This window comes from Gadus morhua, chromosome 14 (genome assembly GCF_902167405.1).
Source record: "Gadus morhua chromosome 14, gadMor3.0, whole genome shotgun sequence".
In the NCBI taxonomy this organism is placed as follows: domain Eukaryota; kingdom Metazoa; phylum Chordata; class Actinopteri; order Gadiformes; family Gadidae; genus Gadus; species Gadus morhua.
Genome location: NC_044061.1, coordinates 16,506,036 through 16,523,153, shown reverse-complemented (window position 1 = coordinate 16,523,153; position 17,118 = coordinate 16,506,036). Strand labels below are relative to the sequence as shown.

Genomic DNA, 17,118 nt, shown 5'->3' with positions numbered 1-17,118 from the left:
TTATATTGCAGACATAGTTACATGTACTTAAGCATTTACATTTTTAAACAAGATGAACTGCAAATGCATTATCCCCTAGAATTATTTAAATAAAGTCCAATGAAACCTGTTAAATTGCAATTTATATTAAATCCCATTAATATTAATATATCCAGCGTTGGTCCCAAATCACTTAATCTTATGAAATATTGTTCAGCAAGCTACTCTGAAGACCAACTATGCTCTAGCAGAACTGAAATGCGAAGTTCAAGTTTTATTCTGAGATATTCTACCGAAGAGTTATTCGCAGGTAAAGGCAATTATTTTAATAATTGTGTATTTCTACATAGGCAATTATACAGTGTGGATTGGAATAGCCTGAGGGTATTTAGAATATTGGTGTCTGGACAGGATGTTTTAGCTTGTTTTCCCACCGGGAACAGGTTATTTGACCAGTGTGGCTGGCTGAGTTTAAGTTTGCTGTTAGTCAATTGCACGCCCCTAGCAAGATGACTGGTCGAAACAAATATGACATAAAAGAAAGTGAAAAGCCCTGTTCACAAAGATTTGACCTAGTCCGATATCTGACTTCAGATTATTAATCTCAAATCTGACAATCGGGGAGCCTACTCCAGCCCTTCAGCAGACAGAGGGACGGGGGAGCTGATAATCGGTGAGCCTACTCCAGCCCTTCAGCAGACAGAGGGACGGGGAGTCTTCTGACCTGGAGGGCCTCAGCCTGCTGAGTGCTGATCCGGATCTTGGGGATTCGCTGGTCCCAGGGCGTGGCCAGGATGCGCCTGGAGCTCCTGCTCTGGGTCTCCTCCTTGGGGGGGAAGGTTACCACGTAGTCTCTCCAGTTCCTTTGCAGTATCCCCACCACACGACCTTACGGGAAGAGGGGTAGTTTGGGTTCAACTTTGTGGAAAAACACTGCTGCCATCAGACCAACGGCACAGAGGTAAGTAAATGAACACAATTCAATTACACATTTAATGAAATGACAATTTTGCAATTTGAATGGAAAAACTAAATGTTCCATCTTTAAAGAAAGAGCTTTTGTAAGACTAGCTGTCCTGTCACAAAGCAGCTATTTTCCGGAAGAGCAGAGAATTATAAAAAATAAAAAAAAACTGCAGCCGCCTGCCTAATCATTGACGGAGAAAAACAACTTGGACAATAAAATGTAATGGACATCTCCATGACTGGATTACTTGGTCCTGAGACAACTTTAAGAACCCTAGCAGCATTTCTCTGCTACAAATTTGACGTTCATTGTTTGCAAAGAAATAAAAGTAAAACCCTTTGTGTAAGGATTTGGTTCTCCAGACATGTTTTAGCTCGTACCTCCAGCGGCGATTGGAAAAGTTTAATAACCAGTGCTGGCCGAGTTTGCGTTCGCTGTTGGCCAAGGAGGGATAACGACAATGGGAAGATGATGATATCGTTTTAGTAATCAGTCCTCTTCTAGAGAAATGGACCACTGTAGTAAAGACCCATACTTAAAGTAAAAAATGATGAAACGCCTGTTCACCCATATTGAAGCTTTTCTGCCTTCTAATTTGTGAAACTAGGATCTCAGTGACAACAAGTTTATCTCAATGTTATGTTGCAAGGTCTTATTTAAAGGGTTTTTTTTATTAAAAAGGCATAAAGGACTGAATATTAATGAGATTTGGCCATTTACTATGGCCTAAAATTCCCGACACAAATAGCCTTCAATATACCTCCACGACATGTTAGCGTGTGCCCAAGGGGGCCGTATAGCATTTCCAACCTCAAATGTACATGAACCGATGAGTGGACGGGCGATTCAATCTGGAAACTGGAAGCAAGACTGAGTCTACTCCACTGAACAAATGTTGGAATGTGCAATATCCATGTAGAAAAATATTGAAGAGTCGAAACCAACTTCAAATTGTCTTTTGATTTTACCGGGTGCAATCATTTGATTCTCTTATCTGGCAGTCAAACACAAAATATAGTGCTACACCTGTGTCTGGCTTTGACCAATCAGTGATAACTTGACGCTTTCCTCTTTAGGGAAGACAAGTGCGACACGTTGCTAAGCTCTAAGAATACTATATGTCCTTGCTTATGTGTGGGTCATCAACAGGCAAAAAGGGTGTGTGCACGGTCTCCGACGTGGACCTTCCAAGAATTGGCTTCACCTGTGGGCATGGGTTGGCTCTGGGTGCTCTCTGGCAGCTTGTCCTCTCCCTGGCCTTCGCTCAGTGCCGTAGCACGCCCCCTCCACTCGCTCTTCTGCAAAAGCTCCACCACCACCATGTCGCCCTGCACGGCCCGGTTCCGGCTCTTCCCGCCACTCAACAACACATCGCTGTTCAGATCTGCCAGCGGGTCCGGACATCCGAGGAGCAGAGACGAGGAAAGAGTTGATCGGAAGGAAAGCAGTGACTAAGTGTTTCAAGATTAGAGACATCATTAGAGAGCAATACAATTAGCATTCTTGTCCATGTCCAAGAACTGTATTTAAGTCATTGCGAGGGAATGAGTCTTCAAATACTGTATTAAGGGCCACTATCGCCTAGATAAAAGCATCCACAATGTAGCATGCCATGGGACCTTCAAATACTTGGATATAACTTGGTTAGATGCTGATTGCTCAATAATGTTCCAAGGGTGTGCATCCTTTTTTGATAGTGGCGGTTTGTCCGGTTTATACTACGTTCAGACTCAGAGCCATTGCTCACCTGTGTTTTTATTCGAAGACCCCTCCAGTCGAACAAAAGCCTCGTTCTGCGCCCGGTGCTTGTTGACATTCAGAGTACCCTGCAAAGTTATGCATCTATATTAAAAGACATTCAAGCTTATCACAAATCACTACGTCAAGAAAAAGCATGCATCAAAAAACAAAGAGCCGTGTTTGTACTCTACTATACCCTTTAAGCTCACTTCTAAAGTTTTGTGATGAGACTAAATGTTTTTAGAACGTTGCAGCGGTTTAAAGTGGTTACTTGCAGGGCGTTTGAAGCCATTGCATGGGGTCTCAAGACATGTCCCTTATCACATCAAGTGTGGTTTCCGAACATCGTGACGCATCCACCTCACTCTAGAAAAAACAAGACGCCACATCAACCATAACCTACCAAAATGAACAATGTTGTTGTTCTTTTTTTAAAGGTGGATTATATAAAAGGAAACAAGTGGAACTATCAGTTTTGAGCAGGATTATCATTTATTTGTCCCTCTCATGCCGAAATATAGTCCCTGAAGTATGTGTTTTTTAATGAGCTGTTCAACTCCTAGAATAACAGAAGCTGTCTTAATGCTATCGCTTAAGACGGCTTGGGCTCTTTGCAGCGATGTGAGGGGTCCAGTTCTTGAGATTCTTTTGCAAGAAGTCACCCTTGCAAGCAGTCTAAACTGGGCTTTAGGAACATTTGTTGGTAGGTTTGCCTACCTGAATGTATCGGCCGGATTTGATCCCGGCCTCCAGCACTTCCGAGGGCAAGTGTTCCAGGTACTCCCTCTCTGTTCCCTCGCTCTCCTTCTCTTGCAGGGCCTGGGAAACTGAGCAGTACAGATCCTGGGCTGCCTGCAGCTCTGGCCAGAAGTTCAGTAAATATTCCTGGGAAAATGCAGGACGCAAGAGAATACTGTTTATACTAAAATGTATACTGTAAATGTTTTACTGATGCATTCATGATGAAAGCTTTCTTTTGGCTCAGAGCTAACCTTTTAGGAATTAAGTACGTCATTTCAACAATGAACTTGGCCGACAAATGGCTAATTTTTCTGTTAGTCTGTGTGGAACATTGTCCAAAAGAAATCCTTCTACCGGCCAATGGAAGACACATTTGACCATTTCGCAGATTCAAGAGAAAAAAAAAGATAATTTTGGACCCTGAGCCTGGAAGTAAGGCAATCAGGTCAATACTTTATTTGATTATCAAGCACCACTGGAGGCAGTCACTTGTATCATCAGATAGAGGTAGAGGACTAATATATTAACAAAGCCATGGTGAGGAAATACATAAATTGCACCTAAATGATCATAATTATTTCTGATCAGTGCATTATAGAGAACCCTAAAACACCTTATTTTAGATTGTAGTGAGTTGAGAAGCGAAAGCCTTAACAGTAAACCTCGAACAGGGAAGTTTAGTTTTCCTTGTAGCTTACCACAATGTCATGAATAATATGATTACCTGCATGGAGACAATGTAAATGCCAGAGTGCAGACTGCTGTACATGGCTACTGCAGCCTCGTCCTCAGTGATCATTACTACAGGCTTGACACCAACCAGGTGGTCATGGTACCACACTGCTGCACTGTAAACAGACCTGGTTCTCACACACACACACACACACACACACACACACACACACACACACACACACACACACACACACACACACACACACACACACACACACACACACGTCATTGAATATAGTGTTGCATGCAATTTAAAATAAAGATTTTATAATGTCCTTGCTAATACTCATAATAACACAATAACAAGACAAACTCAGATAAGTTGATTTGCCCTGTGTAATGCTTCTCTGGGGCCCAGACCATTACATGATTCCTCTGTCTAAACATGCAGATCAGGTAATGTGAAGGACACAGGAGCACCGATTTAGTTCAACTGATAGGGAGGTTGAACCTGGTGGAGGACTAGGGTTAGTTACCAACCTGCTGTGCCATATGTCCTGGCTTTCTCCCTTCGCCCGGGAGCAGTAAGCATACTCCTGAAACTCATTGGCAAACAGAACACAGTCGTGACGCGGGTCCTTCAGCAGGTTGCGCAGCCGGTTGTACTGCCTGCACAAAACAGACAAAGAATTCAAGAATTATGTTAAATGGCTGCACACACACACACACACACACACACACACACACACACACACACACACACACACACACACACACACACACACACACACACACACACACACACACACACACACACACACACACGGATGATCGAAACAATTGCGTTCAGCCCCAGGGGCAGCTCGGCTCTGTATGGAGCAGATTTCTGGATGTTCAAAGTAAATAACACAATAAGCACATAATAAATCAAATAATGGGTCGCTTTGGTCACATTTGTCTATCTGCCACGTCTATCTACATTCCTTAAAGGTCTGCCGAACTTATACCTGCGTCCTTTGCTGTGCTGCACAGCGCTGCAGGCGGTCTGCGTGAAGACAACCCCCCGGAGCTCTCTAAACTCCAGAACCTCCTGGTAGTCCACCACGACACCCACGTCAGGGAACACATAGTGGGTCACGTCTTCCGAGAGCAACTTGCCGTCTGAAACGAAGGTTGGCAACCATCAATCCACATTTGCTTCGGTGGTTTAACGACTGTGAAGTTCTCCTGAATCTGAAGACTTCAATTAAGTAAACAGTTTTTTTGGTTTGGAAAGCGAAACAACCTTTCCAAATAAATGTACGTTACCTGATTAGTACTGCCATTCAATAAACTCTGATTACATTCATCATTATAGATTAACGTTAACACTACAGTTATTGGAGTTTGAAAAAAATATGGGGGGAATTTACCATTGTCACATCCCGCCTGACAGAGAGAGCTGTGACAAGGTACATGTTCTCTCAGATAATGTTCCCGAACCACACGGACCTTCCGTCCCCTGGAGCTTTTTAAATGGAAGATCTTTTCCGTTTTAATCATCTTTTCATGTGGTCAGGTAAAGGCAGTTTTCTGTTTTAAATTGTTAGCGGTAATAGTAAACAAGATTCGCGGCGGATATGCAGCTATTTGGAACTGAGGAGATCCTCTGACGTCACTTCCTATGTATTTCCCACAGATGTGTTTAGAACTCTTCTAGAATCTAATTAATATTTATGGAATACTTGTTCCAATGCCTCCAAATACGATAGATAAGATTCAAAACGAAAAACATAATTGAAAGAAAGAATGTTCTTACTCGTTCAAAATGTTATTTATAGATGTATTCAATAAGCCTGCATGCCAAATAGCCTACCTTCCTGACGCCGTGATTATGCTGTTTCAACTTCCAAACCGGAGTAAAACATCGGTGGGACAAAAGAAAATTTTGGCTGCTGTGTTACTTTTCTTATTGATCCACTGATCCATACATTGAGGCAGTTCAAAATGCCTACCCAGCAGTTAAATTGGCCAAATGCGATGCCACAATGAACGTGGATCATATAGCACGACTCGTACCTTTGTCATGCTCAAAATTGTTTGGAGACCTTTTTTTGAATGGCTTAGGATCAGCCTTATTTAAACTTTGATATCTGACCACTCTATCTGATAAAATAGATAATTACTTTATCAACGTATTGTCCTCTTTAATACAGAAATACCTCAATAAATGACAGAAGTTTGCAATTGTTCTGTCTATTTACTACATAATCTGGCATGCCCTAGCACCTTCCAAAGGCCAAGAGGCTGAAGCACCATGTAAACGATTTAGATGCTTCCAGCGCTTGGCAGCCCAACACCAGTCCGGGGGGAAGGATTGTTTCTTTGGTCCCTCTGCTGTGCTAATGGCCTTTTCATGGCACTGTGGCACACTGTTTTGTAATATATTTTGTGAGATATTCCGAGTGTTTTTGTTTATTGCTTGTGCTTATGCAAATCACTTGGTATTTGTTAGGTTGTGCTTGTTCTATTCAATTAATCCCATATGTTGTGTCATTGTTTCCTTTGTGATTTTGATGTTAAGGACTTTGTTTCTTATAGCCTATACGATATTCATAAAGTCACATTATTATTATTGAAGTTCGCCCGGTCACTGTCATTGCCTGCCACTGGTCCGACACACGCGCATTCCCCTGCTCGAATAGTAGAGCAATTTCACTCTGCCACTAACACTGTGTGTTGCTTAGCCGTTCTGTATTCCACGTGTTGAAAGTTTGTATCGAGTGTTGCAATTAGTGTCGACATACTCTGACTTGCTGTTGTTGTGTTTTTATTGTGCTGTGTTCACATTTAACCATTATTAAGAAAGTAATCAAGTGTGTTCAAAGGCATATCAAAAGACTCATTAAGATTGAGTGTCTTTCTTGTCACTCCGTCCCTCTCTCCTCCTCTACCTTTCTGACTGAGCTCCAAAACCAAGAAGTAGAACACTGTGTTGACTACTAAACCTGAGACGGTTGGCTCAGAGCTGACCGACCAAATTAAAACTAGCCTATAGAGGAGTCTCTCTCGCTCTCGCGCTCTCAGGTTCTCTCGCTCGGACCCGCTAGACGTTAATTAGTGCCCTTATTATTTCCCCAAACAGTCGAGCTAACGTTTTACATTTCTGGTTTCCTATCGCTTTCTTTCATGGCTTCATGTTTATGACAACTTTATTTTGGAGCGACACCTCCTGAATACTTCAAACGGTAGGCTTTGCTCATCTGATTTTGACTTTGGTACGGGAATGCCCTGTTCGGGGACACGTAAACATTTGGATGATGGGTGACAATTATCTTTAATGCGTTATAGCCTACTGTTTTTATGCATCTGTAGCAACACACGCCGGACACCGTATTTCTAACATTGTGTGATTACCACACTGCTCTATGTAATGCTGCCGTCAGAATCTGCCTTCATTGTTTAGTTGTAAGTTTATATTGTTTCTAATCATGCCCACAAGATAGGCCTACCTGATGAACATAATTATACCGAGCAATTGTACGCTTTTGTTATTGGCGATTTTAATTTTAATTGAATTATAATGATTTAGGATGCCCTGGCTTAAAGCAGCTACAAGCCAGGAACCTTTACGGAAATCTTCTTCTTGAGTAGCGCTGTTGACAACTGGTTAAATTAAATCCGCAGTCAATTATGAATAATTTTCTTTGCGGTTACGCATCACAGGTAGTCGATTATTTGTGGGTTTTGGAGAAAGAGTGTAACTTTTTTTGCCACTAGATGGCTATCTCGAGCAGAGCTTGCGAGAATGTAGCCTACTGAATGTAAAAAAATAATAATCAGGCAATAAAAAAGGTTTTGAGATAAACCTGGCAGGTAGCCTACTCTGGTGAAGTGCTGTCTGCATGCATGTCTAGGATTGTACATTCCTAAATTGCATACTCCAACGTCACTGAGACACATGTGCCGTAGCAATAACAGTAATACGTTTTGAAGACTGGTGAGCTCTTACTTTAATGCAAAAAATTTTTTTTGCCGATGGGATAGGTTGTGGGTTCTCAGTGCTTCGAGAATGGTCAATTCACAGATTTTAAACCTTGCAAATTCTGCAAAACATGTCTGTTCCCTCCAGAATATCTGCCATGTTAAAACAAGTAGATGGATAGATTAATTCTATAAAATATACTGTACAAAGGATTTCACATTTTTATTTTATATATTTTTTCTGATTTCAGGTCATAAACATGCTATAGCCTATAGCACTTGGTATGGCGTTAACAGATTGTGACTTGACTATTGTTGTTCCAGTATATTTCAGGTTTATAGGATAAAGGTGTAGGTAAATATTTAAAATAAAATGTAAAGAAAAATTGCTGTTACAGAACATTCAGATGCTAAGATTGGTGATTGATTATTGGGCATTTGACACCCACTGAACTGAACGTGATTCAGAGTGTCATTTCCTATAGTAATCATCTAGTGCAGGGGTACTCAAGTAGAAATGATGAGGGGCCACACATTTTTTTTTCAGTGACTCAAGGGGCCGGTCGGTATACGTAGGCCGATATATGCTCTGTTTTAGACGTAACGCGTAAGCACGTAAGCTACATAACCCCCCCTTGCGCGGTAAAATATCCCCCCTTACGTGCTTAAGTGCGTCGGCCAAAATTCCTGACCATGCGACTAAAACACTACGGCCCTACGCAGCTCGCAAAGACTGTGATTGGCCAGCTAACCACATCCTTTCAGGAGTCTCACATTTCCTGTTTTACAGCATAATAGCGCCATTTTTAAAAGGCTGTGACAGAAGCGAATGAAGAATTTTGAAGAAGGAGAAGAAGAAAACACAAGAACGAATTATGATAATTATAAATATAAACAAGCCAGCGATTTCCACTTCCACGCCCACAGATTCGTTCGTTGCTCCCCCTACTGTTCTGGCGGAGAATCCCCTTGCAACACGCGCAATCCTTAAGGAACCTTAAAGGAACCGTAAATCAAAACTTGTCTAAAACAAGTCCCTTGTGTAAATTACGTGCTTACGTCTCTGCGTCTAAAACTACCCTAAATCGGCCTTGACTGCTGCTGAGATGGACTGTCTGCCTCGAGTTTGGGAGGGCTGGAGCAGTCTGTGGGCTGGAGTGCTATCTGTTTATCGTTGCAACCCCCAGCCTCGTATTGAGATCGCGGCGTGCGGTTTCAAAATAAGAGCGCCCAGCACGATTTTTATTTTTTTATTTTTTTTATTTTTTTTTATAATTAAAAAAACTTTTCAAAACAGCTCGAGGGCCATTAATAGACATCCCGCGGGCCACAAAAGGCCCGCGGGCCACAAAAGGCCCGCGGGCCGCTACTTGAGTATGACTGTGTAAGCCATGTTTCCAGTCTGGCGACCCCCTTGAGTTGGGAGTCGTTCATGTTCTGTTCGACAACACTTGTTATCAGAGTTGATTAATTGGGCGATAACTAAGCTGTTTACTTCCAAGGACATGCTGTTTTGCTGCACTGAACGGCCCATATAGAGTGAGAGAGAATTATTCACCCATTGATTATCTTCAAATTTATCAAAATGTATAAGCATTTTAATACGAGTGTAAATTCACGCGTGTAAATTCACTTGTACAAAGTAATATTTTCACTGCAATAATCACTTTAAAGAATATTAGAAATGATGTATGTTGATGATAATAATAATAACAACAACAAATTAACTAGGATACTGCTAACGCAGGGTTACGCAGTGAAACCCGGCATTGAATATTTTTTGCACAAACTACGGATCTGTGAACACCAAAGGATAGAAACAGTCAATATCCCAGTTAAATAAAATATCATTAATATAGTGTGTTTCTATGGTCACTACCCGATATGTTCTAGCTTATCATTACCAGAATTGGGCATTTGTTATTTAGTCAATTTTGGCCAAGCATACAAGATTTGGCAAACAAAGAAATGGGCTTCTTGTTAAAGGATTCATTCAACTTTAACTATTTAACTTTTTTGAAGTGATAATTTATGTTGTTTCAAACAACAACACTGTTTCCAAAGCATGACGCCTCTGAGGAAGTTTGACTGTATTATCGAGCATGAGTGGACATATCATAGCGCTGAACTCCCTTGTGTTAGGAGGGTAATGGAGTAAAATATAAACTGCATCCACTTACTGTCTTGGTGGAGTGTTTTATTCATGCACAGATTCACTTTTCTCATCCGTTAGTGTGCTTGGTTTGAAATACACATATTCTGTAGCGGTTGTTTATTATATCAGATACAGAAATTGCTGAAAGTTATGAATTATGGAAAAGCTATGTTAGGAGGTTTCTGCCCTATTCTGTCATTCCCAAACTGAGGCTATGACATAAAAATTAAAAGAATATATAAAAACGGTCATAAAATTAAAATCCCTCATCATGCGGAGGTAAGAGGGAGCTACCATTGAGGTCAGGGGCCCCTGGGCTCGCCATGGCTCATTCTTCGAGGAACAAGAGCATAGCGAGGCTAGATAGACGAAAAAGAGTGCAAGAGTGACAGAGGCAGCATAAAAGGCTTTTGAGTGGTTCTGCCTGGTGGGCACAATGGAAGGGTAAGTGATGGAGCTGGCCAGAACAAGATGGAGTTCTTTAAACAAACAAGGGTAGCATAGACTTAGACAGGGATACTGTTAAGTTGTTGGCAAATAGATGAAGACCAATGGAATCCAGTTCATCAAAAGGAACTCAAAACAAATATTGTGGTTCATTCTTGGGGAGTACGGTTCATTTTGGGTTCAGACCTGCCATTGAATAACAATAGAATGCATTGAATTACATGAGAATCTATGCAAAAATACAAGCAAAAACAAGTAGGCTATACATCCTTTATATCATGATAATAATAAGGATGAACAAAACATCAAAAGAACTTCAAGGACAATAGCACCTTTCACCTGAGTAACTTTATAAAGGAATGAGTTAGGAGACTAGGAGCTGGTGCAAAGGGAATAATCCAGGTGCTTTCCCTTCCACATCAGGATCCTTTCAGCATTGAGAAGAATTTTCCTGGTTCTTCTCCTCGGGATAATTAGTTCACAACCTTGAGAATATGCAAGCTTTGATATATGGTATTATTTTTTTGCTTTTCCAGTGGTGAAACAGTGGTGAAACACCCGAAATAGTGACTGAGTTTCAGCAATTCTCTTTGAATCAAATGTGAAAGATGAACATGGGAAGTTGATACAGCCATCTGTGGCAGCTGTACAGGCTAAAACCTAATATATATTTTGTTAAATCATAACATTTCCTCAAGGCCAGTGATGAGGTGTACTGCTGCTTTTGAGAGGCTTTGGAATTTAGCTTAATCTCAACAGCATAATGATGAGATGCCCAGGAATTTGCACTGATGATTAGCCAAATAGAGGGTAAACTGGAATGAGGCAAATTACCACCAAATGTTTACAACCTCCCAGCAAGACATACGTCTGTCATTGAACAAATATCTCACGATGCAGCCCGGAGTCCTCTACAAGTCACCAATGGTGACTTTACTTGGAGGGTCATCAAGAGTATTATATATCTTGTCAGCAGTGCAGTCCAGGAGCAGCAGGAACATGAATGTTCAGTATCAACTGACCAGAGCGGTTAGATGGACCTGAAGCTGATTCCTGTTCAATGCATTGGTAAGCGTGGATTTAAATGTACTGACGTCAGGGAAAATATGTGAGTCCCTAAGCCATAGGATATGTTGCAATCAGCAAAGGCTGCAGTTATTTAGTTATAAATAGTCAATGGGGTTATTGCATCGCATTGCATTGTGTCCTTAATGTATTTTAAGAAAATGTTATTGTGGGAAACACATGATTGGGATTGCTTTAATTATTATCAATCCATCAATTTGGTTGCTATTGCTGTTCCAAACAAAAGGGAAAATTGTTAAAAGTTTAAATTGTTGTGTAACTAATATCCTAGATGGGGAACCTACCTACTGATATATACAGTGAGAGAGAGAGTGAAGGACCTTCTTATAAAGCAGAGACAATAACCAGGTGCGTAAGACGAAGACATTATGTGAAATAAGCTATTAAAGGGACCAAAACAGTTCTGTGTTAAAAGATATAGAAAAGTATTGCTATATTATAAAAATAAATAACATGCTTACGATACCATACACTGTCAACATTCTATTTTTTTATTGCCATAATGGAACAAAATCCTAGGACCTTTAAGGAATCTACTGCAAAGAAGTGGCCTTTGAAGTCATTGCTTGGTATCCTTTCCAACACCACCACTTCCTGCTAGGGATGCTGGCGAGAAATTAAGTCGTTGTCTCTAAGTTAAACAGCTTTGACAGTCACCCTAGGAAAAGCGAAGCCTCCGAGAGCTCTAAGCATTGGTGGATTATACAAAGTCCAGCTGAGTACAGCAGGGAATCGCTTCACAGAAAATAGATTTTTCTCTATTTGTGACAATCAATATGCCGTCTCTTGTGTGGTCTGCAATTTGGCAAGGCCAAGGTTGCCAGTAATCAATGATGTCCTATAACGCAATTGTCTTATTGTAATGATTTAGCTATATCAACAGAATGCAACAACAAAATAATTATTACTTGTTACATACATGGTGGAGACAGTGAGACAACTAGTCTTTTTTGGGGTTTTTTAAGTGTTTACTGCTTTGAAACCTTGATGATATTCGGAGGAAGAAGGAGGACAATTTAAAATTTGAACATTCATTTCTGTTCATCAGAATGAAAGTCACCCTCCATTCTTAATATCTAAAAAGGCAGTTTAATCTTCCCTACTGATTGTAGTGTAATGGCTAAAATAGGAATCCCATCTTTTGATTATAAAGTGAATTAGAAAGTATACCCAAGATAAACAAAGGAAGAAAGCTAACAACAGCTAATTATCACTTTAACACACGCTTGTGTGTTAAAGGTTTTACTGGGACTTAGTTTGGGATTAACTACTCATTGCAGTGGATAAATTAGGAAAACTAGCTTCTAACTACGAAATGTATGTGAACCAATTTCTATTTATTTAACTATTAAGTAGCTTGTGTTGGACAGGTAAAATAGCTTTTTCAACCAGATGTTACTGGGCTAGCTAGTATATGTTTCTAAGTTTTATTTAATTTCATTATTATATATTAACTAATGTTAATATTATCTATGAACCAAACTATCTATTCCTTCTCATTTTCCTTAAAAAACTACCCCAGGGGATACTATAAGAAAGCAAGCAGACAATCGAAACCCCTGCAGGACTCACCTTAGAGTACAACATGGATACATTACTACCATTACATGGAATTACTATTCAGCAAGTGCAGCAATCGAATCAACTCCCAAATAGCAGATGTACAGAACATGAATCCCACAAGACTGGGGCTTCAGTTTAACCCTTCAGCTCTCCCACAATGTATGTAATGATCAATTATTTCACTCAGTTTATCTCAGTGACAAATGGAGCCATCCTGCTCCTCCATGTGTGGGACTTTTAACAAATACGGCTGATATACTGCATCTTCTGTTGTGGGGGCTCCCCTGAGGGTATATCCTCTGCTAAACCCAAGCTTTCTGTGGTCTGAGTGTCGGTCAATAATCATAGGGGAGGGGCCGTCCTCATCTCATTTGTCCGTCTGTCTGCCTTCTGTCCATCCAATAATGAACAGAATTGAGAATTAATATTGAATATTCAAATATTTAAATAGCATTTCTACCATATTATTCAACGCAGAGAGGAAACGTATATTAAAATACAATAGAATTAGCTACAAAATTTCACAATACAACCTACATGATCAAAGTGTCAGCAAATTATTCACAGCAAATTATTCGAAATGTGTTGTTTTGCTGGTGGTAAACATAGATTTATGCTAGAAAAGCGTTGTCGCCTCTAGATAAAAAAAAAGTTGTATGATGATTAATTCCTTACACCTTGTTACTACTTAAAATCTTGACCCTTTGGATGTGTGTGTGTGTGTGTGTGTGTGTGTGTGTGTGTGTGTGTGTGTGTGTGTGTGTGTGTGTGTGTGTGTGTGTGTGTGTGTGTGTGTGTGTGTGTGTGTGTGTGTGTTTGTGTGTTTATTTGTAAATGTGTTTGCCAGTGTATTTTAACCCAAGCAACCAACAGTGCACATTAATCACACACCTGTCTAACAAGTTATATCTAGTTCCAAATGCTGAATCCAGCTATCTGACTAAAATTGAAATTGCAGTTGGAGGCCATTATCTAGGTTTTTAAGAGGCAGGCTTTAGTGTTCTTATCCAATATTGACTATATTGGCTATACCTCCGTTTGGTGTTCTTAGGGTTGTGTTTCAGAACTGTCTGGTATTCATAAGACGTTATGCAGGACCTGTATGGACCTAGAAAATGTCACATTATCAAAGACATAATGCATTTGTAGGAGCCATATTCATTTATTCAGTCGTGTTCATGTTTTGTGCTCCATACTACGAGGGGGCTTTATTGGGTGTGGCTGAGGTTACGTGCGGTCAACCAAAGTAGGTCATTTAACCCAAGGACACTGAGAAACAGGAGTAGTTAATTGGGAAGCAATGCGATTTTCGACTGTGCCCTTTGTAGGATAGTTATCATCAATTCGGTTTGTTATTTTTGTTGCTGAAATGTATTATGAGTTAATGTTATTGCCGGTGAATTGATTATAAAGGAAAATAAACCTGCCATATTATTGTAAAACTTAACTCCCGTTTGTTATTTCCTTATCGCAGTGGGTGCACGTTTAAACAATCCACAGTTAACAACCCGTAGTGGCTCCGAACAGGGCTTTGCCACTACAGCATTAGTTGTTTAGTTGTAATGTATTAGTTATTTAATATTGGAGGACCTTACCTTCTCTTTAGATGCAACTTGATCAGGGCATAACAGCCAGGCCATTTTTTACACCCACTATTTGAAAAAAAATCAGATTATGCAGAGGTAGATGGGGTAGGCACAGGTGCTGTGCCTAATCAGGACCATTCTCAGCACCCTCGCTTATAAAGTACATCTTTCAACTGCAGGGTGTCTATATGCATTTTAGACGGGTTTGCAATGGACTGGTTGTAATGAGAGCCATCACTTTTAAACCACAAAGCTTCCAGGACAGCGGCCTCTGAAGTGTTTCTGGTGCAGGATGTCTCCAGGTTGCATCAGTTATTACCTCCAATGGTTCCTGATGAGCTTGCGTGTAGCTCTCATATGGTCGTTCTTGACAGCAGGCTCAGAGATATGGGGCCCTATCTTGCATCCGGCGCAAGTGACTTAGTCACTGGCGCATGTGTCGTTGCTAGTTTACAACTGGCGCAGAGCGCTCTTTTGCCACCTGCGCCACTCGCCGGTAAATTAGGGAATGATCTTGCGCCCCAAGGGGCGGTTCGGCGGAAGGAGGAGGCGTGTTCTGGCGCAAACGGTATTTTGCCGTCTCTGAATACCATTGCGCTACTGACCAGGAAATACCTGGTTTAAAGTCAGTGGCGCGTTGTTCAGATGCTATTTTAAGGGCGCAAGCATACATGCGCATGCGATGCATACGGATTGCTTGTGCACCTCGCGCATACACTTTGCTTCTCTCATCTACCTAGCCGCACATTCTTGGTAAATTATTTGGGAAAGAACAGCTGATGCAGCGGTAATAAGTTGTAGGCTAATTTTTAATCAATGCATCTGCAAACACCGTACAGCAAACACATATTTTCTTTACACAGACATCGTCTAGGCCTACATGCCCATAACTTTTAGGATTGATGAGTAGGCCTATTTGATCGTGAAAAACATTGTTTTACCGCGAGTGAAAAAGAAAAAGAATTAATTAATGCGGGCGCGCGTGTGTGCTCTGTTTAAACACACGCAAACTAAACACTCATCATCATCTCATCTTCGTCCGCTTATCGGGGGTCGGGTCGCGGGGGGAGCAGCTCAAGCAGGGGGCCCCAGACTTCCCTTTCCCGGGCCACATTTGACCAGCTCTGACGAGGGGATCCCGAGGCGTTCCCAAGCCAGTGTTGAGATATAATCTCTCCAACTAGTCCTGGGTCTTCCCCGAGGTCTCCTCCCCACTGGACGTGCCTGAAACACCTCCCAAGGAAGGCGCCCATGTGGGCATCGTTACCAGATGCCCGAACCACCTCAGCTGACTCCTTTCTAAGTAAAGGAGCAGCGGCTCTAATCCGAGTTCCTCACGGATGGCTGAGCTTCTCACCCTATCCCTGGGAGACGCCAGCCACCCTTCTGAGAAAACTCATCTCGGCCGCTTGTACCCGCGATCTCGTCCTTTCGGTCATCACCCAACCCTCATGACCATAGGTGAGGATAGGAACGAAGATCGACCGGTAGATCGAGAGCTTTGCCTTGCGGCTCAGCTCTCTTTTCGTAACAACGGTGCGGTAAAGCGAACGCAATACCGCCCCCGCTGCTCCGATTCTCCGGCCAATCTCACGCTCCATAGTTCCCTCACTTGCGAACAAGACCCCGAGGTACTTGAACTCCTTCACTTGGGCAAACTAAACACGTAACGCATAATACAATCAATGGCAATGTCTATTACCGCGGGGACACATGCATATTAGGATAGCATACAATACTGATAAGAAACAATGTTTATAATGTATTGCGTATATCATTAAATAGAACCACAGTTACCGCATATCATATGTTATAGCCTATCATACGTTTTCTTTGCCGAAATTTATTTGAGGACTCAGTATTTCTGAAGTTGTGGAAGAAAACCCCTTATTCCATGTGTGAATTAGGCCACATTATTGGCAATAAACTAAGCCATTTGCAAATTAATGTGCATCTGTCTCATCGGAGACTGCAGACGCGCTGTCAAAATATCAACTCGTCCGATTCAAATGCGCTCATGGGGATGGGAGCTGGCACTCTCATTGGTTTGTTGGACGTTACGCCCAAACCACACCTACGGGTAACTAAGCTGCTTCAGACCAACCCTTTTGACGCTTGCGCCGCGGCGCAAGCGTCATTTATCCGCCTGTAAAATAGCGATAGCGCCGTAGAACCGCCCACAAAGCTACTTGCGCTTTGCGCTTTCCCACTTGCGT

General features: G+C 41.5%; 2 protein-coding genes across 5 annotated transcripts in view; one reads left to right on the top strand and one right to left on the bottom strand.

Moving 5' to 3' along the window:
• dis3l (DIS3 like exosome 3'-5' exoribonuclease) overlaps nt 1-5,750 on the bottom strand; it is an 11,837-nt gene extending 6,087 nt beyond the window's left edge. The window contains exons 1-8 of one of the 2 annotated variants that reach the window (XM_030376957.1): nt 5,515-5,750; nt 5,110-5,263; nt 4,643-4,771; nt 4,152-4,287; nt 3,404-3,571; nt 2,694-2,772; nt 2,151-2,330; nt 704-867 (exon numbers count right to left, since the gene is read on the bottom strand). In XM_030376957.1, coding sequence (XP_030232817.1) covers nt 704-867; nt 2,151-2,330; nt 2,694-2,772; nt 3,404-3,571; nt 4,152-4,287; nt 4,643-4,771; nt 5,110-5,263; nt 5,515-5,644 — 1,140 coding nt within the window. In that variant the 5' untranslated portion in view covers nt 5,645-5,750. Of the gene's footprint in view, nt 1-703; nt 868-2,150; nt 2,331-2,693; nt 2,773-3,403; nt 3,572-4,151; nt 4,288-4,642; nt 4,772-5,109; nt 5,264-5,410; nt 5,432-5,514 lie in introns of those variants that run through there. The other variant, XM_030376958.1, reaches the window with a different exon arrangement.
• Nucleotides 5,751-6,689: 939 nt separating this feature from the next.
• LOC115558651 (multiple epidermal growth factor-like domains protein 11) overlaps nt 6,690-17,118 on the top strand; it is a 67,060-nt gene continuing 56,631 nt past the window's right edge. The window contains exon 1 of one of the 3 annotated variants that reach the window (XM_030376956.1): nt 6,690-7,329. The gene's annotated coding sequence lies outside the window, so the exon portion shown is untranslated. The remainder of the gene's footprint in view (nt 7,330-17,118) is intronic. The other 2 variants (XM_030376955.1, XM_030376954.1) reach the window with 2 other exon arrangements.